Below are 19,426 nucleotides of genomic sequence, written 5' to 3'. Positions count from 1 at the left end.
GTCGAGAGATATCACAGCTGTATTAAGGAGGGCACGATGGAGGATTTGAGCACTGAGGCAATATGGGTGGAGCTGAGAAATAGGAAGGGTGCAGTAACATTGTTGGGACTTTATACAGGCCTCCCAAAAGCGAGCATGAAGTAGAGGTACAAATATGCAGACAGATTATAGAAAAATGTAGGAGCAATAGGGTGGTTGTGATGGGAGATTTTAACTTCCCCAACATTGAATGGGATTCGTGTAGTGTTGGAGGCGTAGATGAGCAGAATTTGTAAAGAGCATCCAGGAGAGTTTTTAGAGCAGTATGTAAATAGCCCAACTCGGGAAGGGGCCATACTGGACCTGGTATTGGGGAATGACCCGGCCAGGTGGTTGATGTTTCAGTCGGTGATTACTTTGGGAATAGCGATCACAATTCCGTAAGTTTAGAATACTCATGGACAAGGACAGGAGGGGTCGAAAGGAAGAGTGCTAAATTGGGGAAATGCAGAGTATAACAAAATTCGGCAGGAGCTGGGGAATGTGATTGGGAGCAGCTGTGTAAGGGTAAATCCACATTTGAAATGTGGAAGTCTTTTAAGAAAAGGTTGATTAGAGTGCAGGACAGACATGTTCCTGTGAAAATGAAAGATAGAAATGGCAAGATTAGGGAACCATGGCTGACGGGTGAAATTGTGAGACTAGCTAAGATGAAAAAGGAAGCATACATAGGATCGAGGCAACTCAAAACTGATGAAGCTTTGGAGGAATATCGGGAAAGTAGGACGAATCTCAAACGCGCAATAAAGAGGGCTAAAAGGGGTCATGAAATATCTTTGGCTAACAGGGTTAAGGAAAATCCAAAGCCTTTTATTCGTATGTAAGGAGCAAGAGGGTAACTAGAGAAAGGATCGGCCCACTTAAAGACAAAGAGGAAATTTATCGTGGACTCAAGGATGGGTGAGATTCTTAATGAGTACTTTGCATCGGTATTCACAAAGGAGAGGGACAAGACGGATGTTGAGGCTATGGATGGATGTTTAAATACTCTCGGTCAAGTTGTCATACGAAAAGGGGAAGTTTTGGGTATTCTAAAAGACATTAAGGTGGACAAGTCCCCAGGACCGGATGGATCTATCCCAGGTTACTGAGGGAAGCGAGGGTCGAAATAGCTGGGCCTTAACAGATATCTTTGCAGCATCCTTGAGCACGGGTGAGGTCCCGAGGACTGGAGAATTGCTAATGTTGGCCCTTTGTTAAGAAGGGTAGCAGGGATAATCCAGGGAATTAGACCTGTGAGCTTGACGTCAGTGGTAGGCAAACTGTTGGAGAAGATACTGTGGATAGGATCTATTCACATCTGGAAGAAAATAGACTTATCAGTGATAGGCAGCATGGTTTTGTGCAGGGAAGGTCATGTTTACAAACTAATAGAATTCTTTGAGGAAGTGACAGTTAATTGATGAGGGAAGGGCTGTAGATGTCGTATACATGGACTTTAGTAAGGTGTTTGATAAGGTTTCCCATTGCAGGTTGATGGAAAAAGTGAAGTCGTACGGGGTTCAGGGTGTACTAGCTAGATGGATAAAGAACTGGCTGGGCAACAGGAGACAGAGAATAGTGGTGGAAGGAGTGTCTCAAAATGGAGAAGGTGACTAGTGGTGTTCCACAGGGATCCGTGCTCGGACCACTGTTGTTTGTGATCACAGAAATGACCTGGAGGAAGGTATAGGTGGTCTGATTAGCAAGTTTGCAGATGATACTAAGTTGGTGGAGTTGCAGATAGCGAGGAGGACTGTCAGAGAATACAACAAAATATAGATAGATTGGAGTTGGGCAGAGAGATGGCAGATGGAGTTCAATCCAGGCAAATGCGAGGTGATGCATTTTGGAAGATCAAATTCAAGAGCGGACTATATGGTCAATGGAAGGGTCTTGGGGAAAGTTGATGTGCAGAGGGATCTGGGAGTTCAGGTCCATTGTACCCTGAAGGTGGCAACGCAGGTTGATAGAGTGGTCAAGAAGGCATACAGCATGCTTGCCTTCATCGGACGGGGTATTGAGTACAAGAGTTGGCAGGTCATGTTACAGTTGTGTAGGACTTTTGGTTCGGGCCACATTTGAATACTGCGTGCAGTTCTGGTCGCCACATTACCAGAAGGATGTGGATGCCTTGGAGAGGGTGCAGAGGAGGTTCACCAGATGTTGCCTGGTGTGGAGGTGCTAGCTATGAAGAAAGGTTGAAGTAGATTAGGATTGTTTTCATTGGAAAGACGGAGGTTGAGGGGGGACCTGATTGAGGTCTACAAAATTATGAGAGGTTTGGACAGGGTGGATAGCAACAAGCTTTTCCCAAGAGTGGGGGTTGTCAGTTACAAGGGGTCACTGATTTCAAGGTGAGAAGGGGAAAGTTTAAGGGAGATGTGCGGGAAAGTTTTTTTACGCAGAGGGTGGTGGGTGCCTGGAACGCTTTACCAGCGGAGGTGTTAGAGGCGGGCAACGATAGCATCATTTAAGATGCATCTAGACAGATAATATAATGGGCGGGAACAGAGGGAAGTAAAACCTTGGAAATAGAAGACAGGTTTAGATAAAGGATCTGGATCGGCGCAGGCTGGGAGGGCCGAAGGCTGTTCCCTGTGCTGTATTTTCTTTGTTCTTTGTTCTCTTTGATCACGCCCCCATCCCCCTTCTTGTCCCCCCCATTCCCATTCCCCTTCCAGTCCCCTCTCTGTGTCCCCCCATTTTCCCTTCTGTGCCCCCCATTCCATCCACCGTAAACCCCATTTCTCGCCTCCCTGTCCCCCCATTGCCCCCTCTGTGTCCCCCACACCACCCCATGTCCCCCTGTCCCCCCTCCTTGACCCCCCATTCTCTCCTCTGTGTCCCCCATCTCCCCATGTCCCTCCCAACTCCCATTCCCCCCCATTCTCCCCGTGTCCCCCATTCTTCCTGTGTCCCCATCCTCCCGTGTTTTCCATTGCCCATGTCTATGGCTCCCCATTCCCCCCCTCCATGGCCCCTTCATTCACCCATCTCCGCGTGTCCCCCATTCTCCGCGTGTCTCCCATTCTCCCCGTGTCCCCCATTCTCCCCGTGTCCCCCATTCCTCCCCGTGTCCCCATTCTCCCCGTGTCCCCCATTCCTCCCCGCGTCCCCCATTCCCCCCCGCGTACCCCATTCCCCCCGCGTCCCCATTCCCCCCCCGCGTCCCCCATTCCCCCCGCGTCCCCCATTCCCCCCGCGTCCCCCATGTCCCCCCCGCGTCCCCCATTCCCCCCGCGTCCCCATTCCCCCCGCGTCCCCCATATCCCCCCGCGTACCCCATTCCCCCGCGTCCCCCATTCCCCCCGCGTCCCCCATTCCCCCCGCGTCCACACAATTCCCCCCGCCGGCCCCCATTCCCCCCCGCGTCCCCCATTCCCCCCACGTCCCCAGTCCCCCCGCGTCCCCCACCCCGTCCCTGCATACCGTTGTTTTTTTGAACGTATGGATAATCGAAGGATTTGGGGATCCAGATTCAAACCCATGACTACAGATGGGGAAATTTGAATTCAATAAAAAATCTGAATTAAAAAGTCTGAACGATTGAACCATTGTAATTTATGTAAAAACTGATTGGTTCACTGATGTCTTTTAGGGAAGGAATTCTGCCAGCCTTAACTGATTTGGCCTACATGAGACTCCAGACCTACAGCAATATGATTGACTCTGACATACACTCACTTCAAGGGCAGTTAGGGATGAGCAATAAATCCTGGCCCAGCCAGCAACGTTCGCATCCTCTGAATGAATAGAAAAAAAATTGTTGTTATTCTAATGGAAATTATACGGTCAAAATATGTACCATTGTATTGTTGTAAGCTGTATAAAACTGGTCTAAACTGGATGTTGTTTGTTTTTCAGAAAAAAAAATGAAAACCCAAAAGGTTTGTTTTGGTCGTGAAACTGTTCGACATTTCAGACAAATTGTAGAAGGAGTTACTCAATTGGTAAGTTCTTTGCCGAATTTGTTTAAATTTTTGAAAACTAATATGGTTTATATTGAATATTTCAGCTTGACTTATCTTTGGCTTTGCTTTTTGCAAGTGCTTCTCAAGGTTTGCCATTATATTTATTTTAAATTATTTAGCAGTCTTTGTCTAAAAAATGTGACAATGGGGAAACCCATTACGAACTCGTGCAAGCAAATGTAATCGGCTGGCGTGCTTTTTTTCCAGAAATGTCGGATCATTGGAGAAATGTTGAGAACAACAATATCCCAGTCAGGCACTCAATATGTAAACCTGCATATGGATGCACTTTGCATTGGTGAAAAAATGATCTTCCTCAGTTTAGGAGTGTGTGTTCTTTTGGACACAAAGGAACACAAAATTCCACAGATTGGAGTCGTCATTTTATTTAACCTTTATAGTTCCAACCTATCTGGGATGATAATTTTCGTGGGGCATAAGCTGGCAGCTTTTTGACTACCCTTTCCTCCTTTTAGCCACCGATCGCGGGCCTGGACACCATGGAGGCCCCCCGGAGTCTCATCCTCTAGCTCCCCCCCCGCAACCAGGACGGCGACCGCGGTCGCGGGTCCAAGCTCCCGCCAGGTGGTACCAGGTTGGAACCACGCCAGCAGGACTCGCCGGAACTCGGCGGGAATTCAGCCGGTCGACTGTGGAGAATCACCATAGGGGCCTCTTTCTGTGGCCCCCGACCGGCGCCACGTCAACCGCATGATTGTCGCCGGAGAATCGCGTCTCGGTGCCAGAACGGCGTGGCGGGAATTTCCCAAGTCACCGGCGATTCTCCGACCCGGCGCGATCTCGGAGAATCCCGGCCCATTTATTAAAATTGATAAAGAAGCCTGCACGGTCTGCTCGCCTACATGATATTCATTCCTGACACACAGTGTTGAATCTGTAATCTCAGATAGTTTCACAAATGTCACTGATAATAGTATAATATTTTGTATTAGATATAGCAAAACCTCCTCCACTTCAATCTAGGACCTCCAGCATAACAGATGGCTCATGTGAGTAACACAGTGCTATGCCATAGTAGTTCCAAGGTTCATTTTGGAAGTGTGGTAGTAATCCATTTGGATCCTGTGAGGTGTCTGACCTCCACTCTCCAAGATCCCCCTACATGTGCATAACGATTTGTGCCTGGAATGGAAACTCATAAAATCGACACTACTAACTAGACAAAAATGTTTTTGTTTCATTGTTTAATACCTTTTATCATGTACACCGCTGAATCCAGCACAATGCAAACTTTGTAAAAATAAATAATTATGCATTATGGCTCTTACCAGGAAGAAGTTAGAAGGGGTGTTCATGATGTACTTGAAGTGGAAACTATCAAAGCCAGTAAACTGCGGCACAAATTGACTCTGCTTCCTAATAAACTGAACCAGCAAATCGCAGGTAAGATGATGTGATGCAGCTTTGATTATACTATTTTTTCTTGATGATGGCATTTAGTGTAACACCAATCTTTCTGGAGAAAAATGTACAAATCTATTGTAGATTTTGCAAGTTGGAGAGCTAATAGATAGAAGTGAAACTGTATCCCAATTCAAATAATATTCTTGTATTAAAAATTAAACACTGAAGATGCTGAAGTTCTGAAATATAGCATTGTATGCTAGAAATATTCAGCAGATAAGGCAGTACTATTGAAGAGAAACAAGTTAATGGGGAGAATTCTGTTCTAGCGACATGGATCCCCCCATCGGTTGACCAGTGTGAGCACAACATTGCAAATGCAAGATGGTCATTGCTGGGTCATGTTCAGGTCATGTCTCTGTTCAATGTTTCTGCAGAGAAGAGCAGGAGTTGATAATAGACGGAACAGCCATTGTTGTCTTTTTCCTGGCAATCAGGCAACTAGGAAGGAGGAGAAGGATCTGTCACCATCAGGCTGGACAAAAGGGAAGAGCTTCACCCTGAGGGGACATGGGCCAGCAAGACCCCCTTAACACACTGAAACTGAGACTCACAAATCCATTCCACAGAGGCATTTTGCACGTCCAAGGGCGTACTGAAGACATTTCTCACACCCTGCAGATGAACGAGACATTACCATAGATGCCTTTGCTTATCAAGGAATGTGATGGATTCATTTGTCACATTATCGGCCAGAGCCAATATCGCAGGGATTGGGAGGCTATCCAATGGCTGTGGCTCTAAAGGTGACCACCACAATGAACTTTTTTTTTTGAATAGCTCATTCCAGGGTACTCTGCGGAATATCTCAACCATCTTCTCATAATGACAGCTGAGAGGTGACCGCTGCCCTATTACCAAGGTACACAATTACGTCCAGTTTCTCACTGGATGAAGCCAGCCAGGCTACCAAAGCAGTGGGCTTTGCAGAAATCTCTGGATTCCCACAGGTGCAGAGCCATGGACTGCATACATGTGGTTTTAAAAGAGCTCCCAGGCAAGAGCCACTACGATTCATTAACAGGGAAAGGCTTCCTTCCCTCAACGTACAGCAACCATAAGCATACAAATATTTCACTGGTATAGAGACACACACTCAGTGAGACCTAGGTTTTGAGCAGAATTGGGATCACAATCTGGTGAGAACAGTACAGAATCAAGTCCCAGCAATCTTCAAGAGGTAGGAGCAGTTGTAATCTGGCAGTATGCTTGGAATGTTGCAGGCGCCTCAAGAAGGACAATCATACTCATCTGCCACACAAAATTAATGGATTGAGCCTGCAAGTCAGGCTAATTCTCTGTGCCTTGTTGAAGCTCAGCAGCAATGTTTGATTATTGTCAAGCATTCAGACCTACAATCATCTGGTGTCTCCCATGGTAGCATTCAGCCTAGCCTTTTCGTCTGTGCTTTAGAAATGCAGATACTGAATTTGGGCATCAACTAGTTAAAATATTTCATAATAAAGAGCACACAACAGATGTAGTGGAACTTCATTCTGGTACCATGAGGCCTCCAAATTTTAATTCCACGCGTCTCAGACATCCAGATGGAAATCAGACCACAGGTGACAATTTAACAATCAGATAACCATGTCAGCTGCCAATGGAAAGCTGGTATAGGGTTAATGTCAAGAGATGGGGAGGAGATGGTGTAGTGGGAATTGTCACTGGATCAGTAATCCAAAAGCTCAGGAAATGCACTGGGGACCCGGGTTCAAATCCTGCCATGGCAGATGTGAATTTGAATTAGAAGTCGAATGATGATTTTGAGAACATTGTCAATTATTGTAAAATCCCACCTGGTTCACTAATATCTTTTAAGGAAGGAAATCTGTGACTCCAGACCTACAGTCATGTGTTGGCTCTTAAATGCCGCTCTTATTGGCCTCGCAAACCATTCAGTTCAAGAGCAATTAGAGATGGGCAACACATGCTGGCCCAGCCAGCGACACTCACGTCCCAATAACGAATAAAATAAACTGTTAGCCAGATCTTCAAGTCTCCTCCTATGTCACAGTTCATCATCAGTGGCCTTGACACACACCCCGGATCTCACATCGTCATTTTTCCTCCAGCAGTAATCACAAGACACCATCTGTAGCTCTGCATCATGCAGGTGGAAAGGTGGGCGCTGTTGTCTGTGAGACCTTGATGGATGTCCTCCGGAGGACTAGTCTGGAGGGTCTCCTGCTGTGGGGGAGGAGCACCCTCCTTGACCTGAGCACCTGGAATTGATGGCATCAAAGCAAAGGAGATTGAAGTGGATGTTCATCCCAGGTGTGTCCTGGATGGATTTCCCTCTGGTGCCTGACTAATGCTGAAGTGATAATGTGCAGGTCCCAGTGCATATCCAGCATAAAGTCCTGTACCAGGATCTCCATGGCGGTAGCCACCGTTTCAATGGTGGCCTCGATGTGCTGGCATGTCGGCACAATGACATCAAACCGAACATCAACAGACACTTCCATGTGCGTTCTAATCTAGTGATGGCCTCTGACATCCTGCCTGATGTACCCCGTCTGTCTTTAGAGCTCCAACATTTCTGTGGGCCAAGTTCACAGGCTCATCATCGGCCTTTGACTCAGCAGAAGCCTGGCCTTCAAATCTTCCGAGTGTCAGTGACTTTGGCCGTCACTACCTTTGCCTGCTGGGAACGCGATTCTGTGCTGTTCTCACCAGCTGGTGACCCCAATCCTTGGCTGTCACTACTTCCGCTTGCTGTGGACATGATTCTGTACTGTTCTCACCAGATGGTGATCCCAATTCTGCTCAAAAACTAGGTCTCACTGAGGTGTGTGTCTCTATACCGGTGGTGGGGTGCAGGTGAACACAGTGATGGCTCTACATTCAGTAGGTTCTCAGGATCCTCATCCGAGGTGGTCTGGGGCTCATGGGTCAGCTGGAGTGCCCCTTTTCCTTTGCCTGCTCGTGTCTGTGAGAATGTAAATCCAGCAAAATATAACATAAAATATAAAGCTCTCACTTTTGGCTGATGACCGAGGAGCTGTTGATGGGCATTCATTGGCTTGTTGGGAGATGTCAATCTTGACTTTCAGGGGGGATGAATGGCCTGAGCTCTGGCACCCCACACCAGCTTGGATCCTCTCCCTATTGTTGTGGACGATATTTCCTGCATAAAAGACAGATAGACGGACTGTGAGTTGGACAGATGCAAAGCAGATGAAAAGCATGACTGCCTTCTGGGGTATTTCGTGGACCTCAGTAAGGGCTAAGGGCGGGACTTGTGCGGATGAAAGAAGAGATAAAGATTTAAAGGTATGTATGAAAAAAATCAGTGATGACATCCCCTGTGGTAGTCCAATACCTGCACTGGTTAGCAGATCTCTGCGGCGTGTTAGCGCTGACCTCATGGGCGACCTCAGGTTGGTGGATTTCCAGTTCCCATCACATGGAAAAAGTATCTCTCACCAGTTCTCGACAGCCTGGAGGACTACCGCCAGTAATTGTGGTCGAATGTCTTTCTTGTTGGGTTGGTGAGGTGGTGATGTTGATGGTGGCATTGCATTATAAACGCCATCCTTGTCCCTGCGCATGAGGAACCAAGAAGTGGTCAAATCACTTTGTTGTCTGATTTGGAGTCTTTTTTTTCGATGCTTGTGGTAGCGATGTTGGATGGCATCTGTCCTGAAAGCCAGATTGCCTGTTGGTGGTGCAGAAAACGTGAATTGGGAAAATGCATCGTCCTGCCATGGTATGTCATTGTACTGGGCTGAGCAGTAACAGTGTCCCGCATTTGCAGAGTTGTACCATGTCGTACCAGTCGTTGTGCCATAGTTGTTGTTTTTGTCATGCTTGTTGTCGACGTTGTTGCCTTTGGTACACTTCTTGTTATTGTCTTTGATGTGGTGTTCATAGGTTGTGTTGTGTTGGATGGTTCTTTTGTTGTGTTTGCTGCGCTCAAGGACCACACTGTGGATAATACGAGTCCTTCACACAGTTACTCGTGTCAGTGTGCTTTGTGGCATCTGCTGTTTCCTTGAGCGTGCCATCACTGTGTTTGCAGCGCTCCCCCGTCTGGAATCAAGTCCGGCTTATGTGAATCAGCTTTGGCTTGCGGTTGCTCCCCATCTGGAGTCTGGTCTATTGCACCTGTGTCAGCTTTGGTTTCTTGCCGCTCCCCGTCCGGAGTCATTGCAGGTTCACTTGAGTCAGCTGAAGTTTCTTGATGCTCCACGTCAGGAGTCAAAACATTCAGGAATGCATTTGCATGTGAATAGGCTCGAGCGAATGAGGTTTAAAGTAATGTGGTGTCACCGGAGTCACCAGTGGTCTCACTGTGATCGTCGAGTGACTCTGTACACACTAGCTGAGGTCTGTCACATTGAACATCTTGTATGGGAAGTTGGATGCCGTCGTCACTTGTCTCACATACAGTGGGTAGAGCCTCAGTAGCTTCTTGTTGTTCACTTGAGCTGGGTAGACTGTCAGAGTCTTCTTCTGGTGACTCAAACAATCTGGGTGGACTGTCATAGTCGCTTTGTTGTTCACTGGAGCGTGCTAGACTGTCATAGTCTTCTTGCTGTGCACTTGAGCATGGCAGACTGTCATAGTCTTTCTGTTGCATTGTCTGCTGCTGGTTGCTCAGAGGAGGTTGCTAGACCCTCATGGTCTTGTTCATGCAAGGACTGCGCTTTGGAGTCTTGCGTTGCTTCTATCGTGGAGGCTGTCCACGAGCTCGCTGTGGAGGCTTGTGTCACTCGAGTCACTTTTTGTTCACACAAGGACTGCGGTGTGGAGTCTTGCATCACGTTCTGTGTGGAGGCTGGGACCCTTTGTGGTGGGTGGACCACTATCTGTGTGGAATCGGGAACCCTTCGTGGTGCGTGGACCACTCTCTGTGTGGCAGCAGGCTGCTCTCTGTAGGCTTCTACTGCTCTCTGACTCTTGATGACAGGCCGCAGCATAATCCTGCACTTATGAGTCGGGATGTCATATGTGCTGGGCTGAAGATCCTCAAATCCGAAGAACACATCCGGTAGCACGGTAGCATGGTGGTTAGCATAAATGCTTCACAGCTCCAGGGTCCCAGGTTCGATTCCCGGCTGGGTCACTGTCTGTGCGGAGTCTGCACGTCCTCCCCCGTGTGTGTGTGGGTTTCCTCCGGGTGCTCCGGTTTCCTCCCACAGTCCAAAGATGTGCGGGTTAGGTGGATTGGCTATGCTAAATTGCCCTTAGTGTCCTAAAAAATAAGGTTAATGGGGGATGGGGGGGTTCTTGGGTTACTGGTATAGGGTGGATACGTTGACTTGAGAAGGGTGATCATTTGCTCGGCACAACATCGAGGGCCGAAGGGCCTGTTCTGTGCTGTACTGTTCTATGTTCTATGTCTGTGTTGGATTCTTCACTGTAGAACACATCTCGTTGCGGTTTGGATTTGGTATTTGGGTCGCCATCTCCAATGATGCACGCCATCTCCAATGATGCAACCTTCGTCTGAGTCATAGTCTTCTAGGATCATATCATCACTATTTGTGGCGGAGCTGGCATTGGGCTCGTGATGTCCAAAGAAGAAATAAAGGTCGGAGTCGTAGTCTTCAAGGACTGTATCATCTCTTTGGGCGGTGCTAACTGCTTGTTGCAGGGTTCTGCGTAGGTTACTTTCAGCTACTGGTCGAATTTCAGGCATTGTGCTGTTGTTTCAGGTGAAAGAATTGGTTTTATGACTTGAAACATTTTTTTTCTTGTTTTGGGATATTTCCCCTTTAAGTAGGCGTGGTCCGGGGCCTCTGATGTCATGAAGCGTGTGACGTAGTGCGTAGGAAGTGGTTGCGCATGCGCAGAGCGCTGCTCTTTTACTTTGCGCATTTCTCTCAACTGCGCATGTGCGGTACCTTTTTCCAAGATGGCCGCCAATCAAAATTGTCGTTCGTTCCTCTGTTACCTCGCCTCGTGGTGAGTACTGGCCCTCTCTTACCATTTCTGTTGGTTTTATTTGTTTTCCTCGCAGTATTGTTCGAATTTGTCCAGGACTGCCTAGAAGTCACTCCTAGTTTGCCCTTTGGAGAACTTGAATGTTTTGAAGATTTCTTCTGCTCTGGCATGGGCGATGGTGAGCAGAAGCTCTGCCTTTTCAGCATCGGCCATGTCTTGTAGGTCGGCTGCTACCAGGAAGATCTCAAAACTTTGCCTGAATGCACGCCAGTTTTCACTGAGATTGCCGTGACACCTGAACCGCTGTGGAACCGGAATCTCGATCATCTTGCCTGGGTATTGTTGCTGGTTGTCACTGTTTGCTGAGTTGTAACTATATGGATTTAAACGGTTACTCACTAGTACCATGTTTTATTGTGCTCTTGACGTAGCATAAGCTGCTTCCTTGATGTGCACTCTGACAAAGGAAGGTTCAGACTTGGAGATAGCTTCAACACGTTTATTTAAACTGTTAACAATTCTCGTATTTGGATTCGACTCTACTGTTGATCCTTCTATAGTTACTCAGACTGACGAACCAGTCTGCTACAATCCACGTGGTGGGTGTGATGTTGAATCAACCCTGTGTCTGTACTCACTGAGTGTCTCCACTGGAAAGAGGAAGATCATGTGTGCTGTGTCCTTTTTATATGGGTTGGTGTAATGCCCTCCTGTGGTAGTGTCACCTCTGTGTGTATCGTGAATGCCCGTTGGTCGTGTTCTATCTTACTGACCTATTGGATGAATGTCTGTGTGTCATGTCCCTGGTGCTCCCTCTAGTGTCTATCTAGTCTACATGTATTTACATTAACCCCTTGTGTATTTACAGTGATGCATATCACCACACTCTCCATGTGTTAGTCTACGCCCACTCAGGCATCAATATCATCAAGAATAATGAATTTGTCCTGATGAGGTAGTACTCCAATTGTCTCATATGCTTATGTGTTTATTATTATTTAATTATTATGTGTTGTGAAGAAGAGTCATACAGACTCGAAACATTAACTCTGTTTCTCTCTCTACAGATGCTGCCATCCCTAATGAGTCTTTCCTGCATTTTCTGTTTTTATTTCAGATATCCAGCATAAACAGTATTTTGCTTTTACTTTAATTATCTTACGCAGGTCATTGTAGACTGCTTCTTTGAAAATATCTTTATATGTTATTGTTGGGAGTATGGACACTAATGAGTGCTGTACGCTGGTTACTGGCAAAGCTTAAACAAACAACCATGGTTCAATCACTGATCCACATTGGAAGTGAGTCAAACTGTTGTTCCACTTCAGATTGAAGTCCATGCCTGACTGTCAAGGCTGGTCCTTAGAATTGACAATTGGAACGTGAAGCCTGCACCAGTCTCATCAGGTTAGGACTCCTCAATGAGCCTTGTTTTGCTAAGAGCAGCTATCAGAGAATATAGAATCCCGACTGTGCAGAAGGAGGCCATTCGGGTCCATCGAGCCTGCACCATCCCTTTGAAAGACCACCCTACCAAGGCCCAATCCCCCACCCTATTCCTACAACCTTATCCTAAGGGGCAATTTAGCATGGCCAATCCACCTAACCTACATATCTTTGGACTGTGGGAGGAAATCGGGGCACCTGGAGGAAAGCCATGCAGACATAGGGAGAATGTACAAACTTCGCACAGATAGACACCCAAAGTCAGAATCGAACATGGGTCCCTGGCGCTGAGGCAGCAGTGCTAACCGCTGTGCCATGCCGTGTAGCATTCTGGCTGTGAGACTGTGCTTTATTCTGTGCTCTATTCCTGTATTGTAGTGCAGAAGAGTTCTGAAATTCCATCAACCGAACTTTAATGACGAGTAGCTTGCTCTTTAAATTTTGACCGAGGTGAATGGATGATCAGCTAGGAGCAGTACCCTGGAAGGTATAGGGAGAGCAGGTTGTGTTTGGGGTTCCTTTCTGCCTCTTCCTGATTGGAGAGAGCAGCAGTCTACCTATAAAGATCTACATTGTCACCTCAGGAGGATAGAACTCCACATCTTCCCCGTCATCCTAAGGTTACCTGTGCGCAGGGCTATGATTGAAGACTGGGAGTAGCATTGTCTACCTGTTCCAGTTACCACTTCCCCATCACCACAGGGCTTGGTATGATGATGTTTTGGTTGATGACTTTAAGAACAGCCCGCATGTTGAGTTTATTTAAGTAGGTGAGAATTGTTATGAACATAAACAGTCAATGATGAAGGCAGTCACCACTCCCCCAGAGCTGGCTGGCAAGGACTAGGACTGTGCCTGTACCAAAGGCAAGATTGGCATCTCCCAACAAGCCAGTGAGGGGCCCAGCAACAGCTCCTCAATCACCAGCCAAAAGTGAGAGCTTTTAATGTTGATGATAATGCAGGTAACAAGAGGTAAGTAATAAATCCATTCATACCCTCTCAGCATAATCCAAAGAACCATCTTTTTAAAAAATTTGCTTCAGTGATATTCAGGTTATCTTTTCACTGATGTTTATTGACTACCCCAAGGGTTGAGAGCAGCTAAGAAATTAAGATTCCAAAATTAGGAGTAACTTGAGTTCCACTGAGACACATAAACACCAAAGCTCTTTTATTTTAGATGCTGTTGCTGCTGCCCATGAGTCGAAAGCAGCACATGTAAAAGAATTGCAGGCCAAAATTGAGACTATGGCACAACAAATTGAAACACTGAAAAAGGAATACAATAGGCTGGAAAGAGAAAATGTCTCCCTGTGGTAAGTATATGGTAGTGATATGTCTTCCAGCACCATGCAGCGTGCAGCATTACACAGCATATTAAACAGCACCCTCGGCTTTGAAAGTAAATGTATTATTTTCCCTCAATAACTGTATGTTGGATATTGGACATTTGCCCTTTGAGATGTGGAGTACATCCAATTAGAATAGGTTGAAAATCTCTTGTTTTTAGCTGGCTGGGTCCAATGTGAAATGTTAGAGTCAGAAAGTTATAAAATCATACAGCATGGGCAGCATTTGGCGTAGTGGATAGCATTGGGACTGCGGCGCTGAGGACCCGGGTTAGAATCCGGGCCCTGGGTCATTGTCCGTGTGGAGTTGCACATTCTTCCCATGTCTGCGTGGGTATCACCCCCACAACCCAAAGATGTGCAGGTTAAATGGATTGGCCACGCTAAATTGCCCCTTAATTGGAAAAAAATAATTGGGTACTCTAAATTTATATAAAAAATAAATTAAATAAAATCATACAGCACAGAAAAGGCCCTTGAGCCCATGGCACACCGGTCAAAAACAACCACCTAACCATTCTAATCCCATTTTCCAGCACTTGACCCATGTATGCCCTGAGATCGCAAGTGCACATGAGGGTCTCTGCCTCCACCACCCTTTCAGGCAGCAAATTCCAAACTCCCACCACCCTCTGGATAAAAAAAGTTTTTTCTCAAATCCCCTCAATACCTCCTACTCCTTACCTTAAATCTATGCCTCCTGGTCATTGAGCCCTCCACCAAGGGGAAATGTTTGTTTCTGTCTACTGTATCTATGCCCCTCATAATTTTAGACATCTTAATCATGTTTCACCCTCAGTCTCCTCTGCTTCAAGAAATAGAATCTAAGTCTATCCAATCACTCTTCATAACTAACATTCTCCAGCCCAGGCAACATTGTTTTCTGCATCTTTTCCAGGGATATCACATCCCTCCTATAATGTGAATTCCAGCCCGTCTATTTCCTCTTGTGATCGAAGGCAACCCTCCTCACTATTTACCACCCCACAAATTTTTGTTTCATCCACAAGCTTACTGATAAACCCTCCTTAATTCATATTAAATCATTTATATAAACCACAAACAGCAAGGACCCCACTACACAGACTTCCAGTCAGAAAAACACCCCTCGACCATCACTCTTTGCTTTCTGCCATTCTGCCAATTTTGGATCCAATTTGCCAAATTTCCTCAGATCCCATGGGCTCTTGCCTTCAATATCAGTCTCCCATGTGGGACCTTATCAAAAACCTTGTTGAAGTCCAAGTAGATTATGTCAAATGCATTTCCCTCATCTGCTCATCTTGTCACCTTTTCGAAAAATCAAATCAAGTTGGTCAGACATAACCTTCCCTTAACACAACTATGCTGACAGTCTTGATTAATCTCTGCGTCTCTGGATGCAGATTAATTCTGACTCTCAGAATTGCTTCCAAGAGTTTCTCCACAGCTGAGGTTAGACTGACTGGCCTGTAGATTCCTGGTTAATCCCTTCCTCCCTTCTTGAATAATGGTACCACATTGGCTATCCTCCAGTACTCCAGAACCTCTCCTGTGGCGAGAGAGGCGTTGAAAATTATTGCCAGCGCCCCTTTTATTTCCTCCCTTGCCTCACTCAGCAGCCTGAGATACATTTCACATGGCCCTGGATATTTGTCTCCCTTTAAGCTGCCAGACCACTCAGAACTTCCTTTGCGTCGAGGTTAATCTCTCCTTCTCCTTAGTCCTTCTCCCTGATTTCTATACCGACACTGTCCCTCTCATGAGCGAACACTGACGTTAAGTATTCATTTAGAAACCAACCTACATCCTCCGCCTCCGTATTCAAAGTACCACTGTGGTCCTTAATGGGCCCTACTCTTTCCCTTGTTATCTTTTTTTATCATTAATGTACTTGTCAAACAATTTAGGATTTTCCTTTACTTTACCTTCCAGCATTCTTTTTGGTCCCCTTTTTGCTCTCGTGGTTTTCTTTTGAGTTTCCTCTTGCACAAACTATATACCTCTATGGTTTCTGCTGTTTTGAGCCCTAGATATCTGCGATAATCTATTCTCCCTATCCATTGCTGTATATCCCTTGATATCCAAAGTTTACTGGATTTGTTGGCCCTGCATTCTCCCTATTTCCTTCTTCAGTGCACCCCATTGTTCTGTCACAGGTTTACCTAACAGTGTCTATTCCCAGTCCACTCTGGCCAAATCATATCTGATCTTATTAAAATTGGCTTTTCCCAGTTTAGAACTTTGATCTCAGGCTCATTGTTGTCCTTTTCCATAAAAATCTTGAATCTAAGAGTTATGATCACTGTCTGCAAAATGTTCCCCCAACTGATACCCAGCTTCATTACTGAAAATTAAGTCCAGGACCACTCCCTCTCTCTTCTATGTATTGGCTTAAAAAATTATTTCATATGATTTACAGTGCAGAAGGAGGCCATTCGGCCCATCGAGTCTGCATCGGCTCTTGGAAAGAGCATCGTACCCAAGTCAACACCTCCACCCTATCCCCATAACCCAGTAACCCCACCCAACACTAAGGGCAATTTGGGACACTAAGGGCAATTTATCATGGCCAATTCACCTAACCCGCAAATCTTTGGGCTGTGGGAGGACACCGGAGCACCCGGAGGAAACCCACGCACACACGGGGAGGATGTGCAGACTCCGCACAGACAGTGACCCAAGCCGGAATCGAACCTGGGGCCCTGGAACTGTGAAGCATTTGTGCTATCCACAATGCTACCGTGCTGCCCGATTATCCTGGATACATTTTAAGAATTCTGCTCTCCCTAAACCTTTCACACTTTGGCTTCCCTGGTTAATATTGGGGAAGTTGAAATCCCCCACTATCGCTAATAATACCCATATACTTCTCTGAAATGTGTCTCTCTGTCTCCATTTTATTTCTGTCGGACTGCTTGGGGCCTATAGAACACTCCCATTAATGTGTTTGGTCCTTTGTGATTTTTAAGTTCTACCCATATGGCCTCTGTTGAAGAGGCTTCTAACATGTCATCCCTCCTTACTGCTGTAATTGGTTCCTTGATCAAAATTGTGACACCCCCATCTCTTTCACCTCCTTCCCTATCTAACCTAAAGATTCTGTATCCTGGAATATTGAGCTGCCAATCCTGCCCCTTTCTTAACCATGTCTCAGTGACACCAATGATATCAAACCCCCATGTTTTAATTTGTGCCCTAAATTCATCTACCTTGTTTGTCAGACTTGTCACATTAAAATAAATAACATCCAATTTTGCCAAACTCCCTTGAGACTTAACTGGTCTAGACATTGTATGCCTTCCTGACTCTCTTCATGCCTATTCTAATTTATCCCTGCTGAATCTTCTCTCAGGATCCCAGGCCAAAACACTGCGCTACAAACATGAGGGAATTTGCTTCCTTAAAGTATGAGTTATTTGAACAATTAAAATAATGCTTTTAAATAAATAAGTGACAGCTAATTATTTTCTAACACACAAAAATTAATGTGGCACTGTAGTGGTATTGTCTGAATAAAGAGTAATCCAGAGACCATGGGTAATGCTCTGAGGTCCGAGGTTTAAATCCCAACATGGCAGATGGTGAAATGTAAATTCAATGAAATCTTGAATTAAAAGTATAATGTTGACTATGAAACCATTGTAAAACCCTATTGGGTCAGTAATGTCCTTTAAAGAAGGAAATCTACCGTCCTTACCTAGTCTGGCCTACGTGTGACTCCAGATCCACACAGCGACGCGGTTGACACTTAACTACCCCCCTCTGAAATTATCTAGCAAGCCACTCAATTCAAGAGCAATTAGGGATGGGCAACAAATATTGGCCCAGCCAGCGATGCCCATATCCCAAGAACAAATAAAAAAACCTTTAATATAATAAACGTCCCAAGCTGCTTCTAAGGAACATTTTCAAACAAAATATGACATGGAGCGGCAGTTGACAGAAAGCTTGTCAAAGAGCGAGGTTTGACGGAGGTAGAGTGACAAAGAGGTTTAGTTTGGGAATTCTAGACCTCAGAACCGTGGCAACTGAAGGCACAGCCATGCAATGGTGGAGCGATTGAAATTGGGATGCACAAGAGGCCAGAATTGTTATAGAGTGCAGTGATTTTGGAAAGTTTTGTGAATGGAAGAAATTACAGAGAAGGGTGGGGGGGTGTGGCATGGAGAATTGGAAAACAAAGACAAGAATTATATAATTTAGATATTTCCGGATGGGAAACCAATGAGGGTAGATCAGTGAACACAGATGTAATTGGTGATTGGGATTTGATGCAGGTTAGGATACAGTAAATCCCTTACCCTCCCTCTTAGTTGGTGAACCTGGAGGCGATCAGAGTCCCGTGCGCATTGGTCCTGCCGATATCATTGGGCGGCCTCCCCTGCCTTCCCTGGCCACATGTCCTGCTCAGCGTTCCCCTACCCCGTATCCTCCTTGAAGGACGAGTCCAGCCCTTCCTCCCCATTATCCTCCTCCGGCACATCGCCACTCTGCTGCGCGATGTTGTGGAGGATGCAGAAGTCTGCCACGACGCGGGCGACTCTCACAGCTTCGTACTGGAGGGCCCCCCAGAGCGGTTCAGGCACCTGAAGCACACCTTCAGGAGGCCGAAGCACCGCTCAATCACACTCCTGGTCGATTTATAGGCATCGTTGTAGCGGGTGTCCATGTTGGTCTGTGGCCCCTGTCACACAGGAGCCAACCCATCAGTCGGAGGGCGGGTGCCCCTTGAACATGTCAGGGATCGGTGAGTGCCAGGATAAAGGAATTCTGCATATTGCCGGGGTATCAGTCGCAGAGGCGTACGAATACATAGCTGATGGACACACACCATCTGGATGTTCATTGAGTGGTACCCCTTTCAGTTTGTTTACAGCCAGTAGCCTGTTGTCCGCTGGTGCCCGTAGGATGATATGCATCCCTTTGATCGTCCCTTGGACACGGGCATCCTGGCGATGGCAGTGAACCCCGCTGCCCGGACATCCTGGTGGGCTCGGTCCACATGTAAATGGCTGCGTTGCTCCGCCTGGACGTATAGGGTCTCAGTGGATGCACCTGTCAGATCCTGGGCAGGTCTCCACTTGGCGACTGGAAGGCCCCCGTCACGTAGAAGTTCACAGTGACCGTCACCTTAAGAGGGGGGAGGGTGGGAGGAGAGGAGGCAGGTGGGAGGGGGGAATGGAGGGAGGTGGGGGAGGGGGGAAGGAGGGGGTGGGGGTGCAAAGGGTGCAGGTGATGGGTGGGTGAGTGGGGCTGTGGGCGTGCGGGGGGTGGGGGGGATCTCGAAACACGTCATGGGCAACCGCACTCAACAGGGTATCACTTGCTCGCCCTTGAC

The 19,426-nt window shown here is 46.6% G+C and overlaps 1 protein-coding gene across 2 annotated transcripts in view; it reads left to right on the top strand.

The window, feature by feature from the left end:
* Nucleotides 1–3,890: 3,890 nt before the first annotated feature.
* ccdc175 (coiled-coil domain containing 175) overlaps nt 3,891–19,426 on the top strand; it is a 191,839-nt gene continuing 176,303 nt past the window's right edge. The window contains exons 1-3 of one of the 2 annotated variants that reach the window (XM_038780307.1): nt 3,891–3,971; nt 5,285–5,396; nt 13,938–14,073. In XM_038780307.1, coding sequence (XP_038636235.1) covers nt 3,894–3,971; nt 5,285–5,396; nt 13,938–14,073 — 326 coding nt within the window. In that variant the 5' untranslated portion in view covers nt 3,891–3,893. Of the gene's footprint in view, nt 3,972–5,284; nt 5,397–12,177; nt 12,265–13,937; nt 14,074–19,426 lie in introns of those variants that run through there. The other variant, XM_038780313.1, reaches the window with a different exon arrangement.

Source organism: Scyliorhinus canicula, chromosome 2 (genome assembly GCF_902713615.1).
Source record: "Scyliorhinus canicula chromosome 2, sScyCan1.1, whole genome shotgun sequence".
Taxonomy (NCBI): domain Eukaryota; kingdom Metazoa; phylum Chordata; class Chondrichthyes; order Carcharhiniformes; family Scyliorhinidae; genus Scyliorhinus; species Scyliorhinus canicula.
The sequence above is the reverse complement of the archived record's forward strand: the minus strand, read 5'-3'. Positions and strand labels throughout refer to the sequence as shown.